This window comes from Priapulus caudatus, unplaced genomic scaffold, assembly GCF_000485595.1.
Source record: "Priapulus caudatus unplaced genomic scaffold, Priapulus_caudatus-5.0.1 Scaffold178, whole genome shotgun sequence".
In the NCBI taxonomy this organism is placed as follows: Eukaryota; Metazoa; Priapulida; class Priapulimorpha; order Priapulimorphida; family Priapulidae; genus Priapulus; species Priapulus caudatus.
Window position 1 is genome coordinate 349,771 of NW_014577239.1, and position 2,650 is coordinate 352,420.

Sequence of the window (2,650 nt, forward strand, 5' to 3'; positions counted from 1 at the left end):
TCCATCCATCCATCCATCTATCTATCTAGTTATCTATCTCGTCTCCCATTCTCTTTCCCTTTGTGTCTTTCGTCTCATCTCCCATCTCTCGTGCTTTCATCCTCTCCTCTCTCTTTCCTCGTTCTTATTCCCTTTATCATCCCTCTTCTGTCGCAGCACGCGCGTCTCTCTTCGCTCCTCACTATGTGCCTCTCTCCGCTCTCTCGTCTACGTACGCGGAGGTACACTCGGTTTGTTGGCGCAACGATAAGCACACTCAAGTACACTTAATTAAGTAGTGAGTATCTGGTTAGCTTCTATATACTTCGAAATAATAGGTGGGCCAGGGAAACATACACGCGCTTTTGTATGCTCTCCCCTGGAAACAATATTAAATCGATATTGTCCCTGATTACAGAGTTTGTGCAGTTGCGTTTTTATGTTATTCATTTTGAAGCCTACCGACTAGGTTATTGTAAGCGCATCAGGGCAGCCTTTACAAAGATTGATTAGTAACCGGCTTCGATATAAATTATATCTCGCTCATCTGCATAACTGCCGTCGAACTCCCGGCGTGTATGCCTGCATGCTAGCCCGCCCTGGGCGCGCTCAGAATCCGTATTGTCAAGCGATTTTTCACCACCGTTGTCTCGCGTAAAAATACCGTGTTCTGCGTGCAGTGCCTGCATAATGCCCCGAGTAATTAGTGTTTATCGGGTGTGTAAATTAATAATTAGTTTCGGTTTTGTAATGCGGTGACGACAGTCTGGGGGATCAAAATGATGTTGTCAGGAAAATAACGAACCTATTAGCCAATTTTCGAGCGTTTTTCTAGATAGCTGAGACTGAGCTTACGTCACCGGCGCTTACTAGATTGTGGTACGAAAAGCGATTTCGTGCGTTACTGTCGAAGTGAATATTAACAAGCACTTGACGCGATCGAGGGTATCGTTAGATCTTCCACATATACCGTATCTGCTGCTATTCGCATTCCCGACTACCCTGGACGTGCATGGAAATATACCTAACAACGTTTCTCACGTGACTGCTAATTTAAATTAACAACGCGAATGAGTGAACTGAGTACGCGTCTGTGTGTACGCGCTTATCCAAAGCCGCTGCCGCTGCCAACTATAGCACGCTATACGTGTACACGCGCCATGCCATGTTGCATGATCGCATGTATTTACAAACGAGTTTAGAAATCGAAACAACACCGTCATAATCCTGATCATCCTCCTCCCCGTCTTTCGGTCCCTCTCACGTTCACTCTCTTTCCCGGGTGTGTCGCATGTCGCTCTTTCTGCCTCCTTCTCTTCCCGTCTCGTTTTTTCCTGCTTTGATTTTTGTTTTTCTTTGTTTTTGTCTTTCTCTCTCGCGAGCGATCTCCTGCGCTCTCTTTCCCTCCTGGTTTACATCCCACTCCATTCGCCATATATCTCTCGCCTCTCGCTACGCCTGCGGCCCCCTATCTCTCTCTCTCTCTCTCTCTTTCTTCCTGTCTCGCTCTGTCTGTCTCTTCCTTTCTCTGTCTGTCTGTCATTAAATATCGCGTTTTCTTTTCTTCTCTCTCACACTCTTTCAGCTCTCTTCCTTTCGACGCGCCTCCTTGTCTCGTACGCTTGTTTGACTGTGCCTTTTATATGAAACAAAGTTGTCGGTTATATATCACCTAGTACTCAAACATGCGTTAATATAATGTTTTTCAACGACGTGGCATCAAACGTTCATCAGTTTCTGCCATTTTCGTCCGAGTACACAATCGGAAGTCTTTTTCCTTGCAGACATGAAAGCTAACTCTTTCGAATAGCCAACCTTTCAAGCTACGCCTCCGCGTTCACGTATATGTGCTTTAAATACGGATAAATGCGCTCGCCATGAAGTAGATTGCTCATTTTTCGCCATTTACGAGACCCTATGTAGAACATTACTGGTCGTGCTGCAGCAGCTAGGCGGCTAAAAGCGAAACAAGAGCGGTGCGTGGTAGCGCGGCCATACGCGCGTCTGCAAGCAGCTTCGCCACGCGCTATAATTCCTGCTGGTGGGTGTGACTTTTTTGCAGGTCTACTTCAAGCCACCACGCTCGGCCTCTTTCACATCAAGCTCGCCATTATATCGCGGCAGAGACGAGAGGTCCTGCGTGTAAACCGTCCCACGTGGGATCCAGTGCGCATCATACTCGAAGAGGAGCGAACCGTCGGGTACGTGTGGTCTGCTGTATTCTGTAAGCCATCCAGCTCGGTTTAACACTCGGTCTCTCTCTCTCTCTCCCACCCGCCATCTCTCTCTCCCACCCGCCATCTCTCTTTCCCTCATATCTTTCCTCCTCCCCGCTATATCTATCTATCTACCTATCTATCTATTTATCTATCTATCTATCTATCTACCTATCTATCTATCTATCTATCTATCTATTTATCTCTCTATATATATATATCCATCTATCTATCTATCTATTTATATATATATAAATAAATAAATAAATATATATATATATATATATATATATCTACTATCTATCTATCTATTCAAGAGAGCGAACATTGACTTAGATTAGTTAACTAACTAAGCAATGCACATCAGTACACAGAGAAAGCGAGAAGGAGCGAGATAGAGAGAGAGAGAGGGAGAGAGAGAGAGAGAGAGAGAGAGAGAGAGAGAGAGAGAGAGA

General features: G+C 45.2%; 1 protein-coding gene across 1 annotated transcript in view; it reads left to right on the plus strand.

The window, feature by feature from the left end:
• Positions 1-2,650, plus strand: part of LOC106806764 — a 21,191-nt gene that overhangs the window by 10,431 nt on the left and 8,110 nt on the right. The window contains exon 4 of the mRNA XM_014808825.1: positions 2,042-2,180. Within this exon, the coding sequence (XP_014664311.1) occupies positions 2,042-2,180 (139 nt within the window). The remainder of the gene's footprint in view (positions 1-2,041; positions 2,181-2,650) is intronic.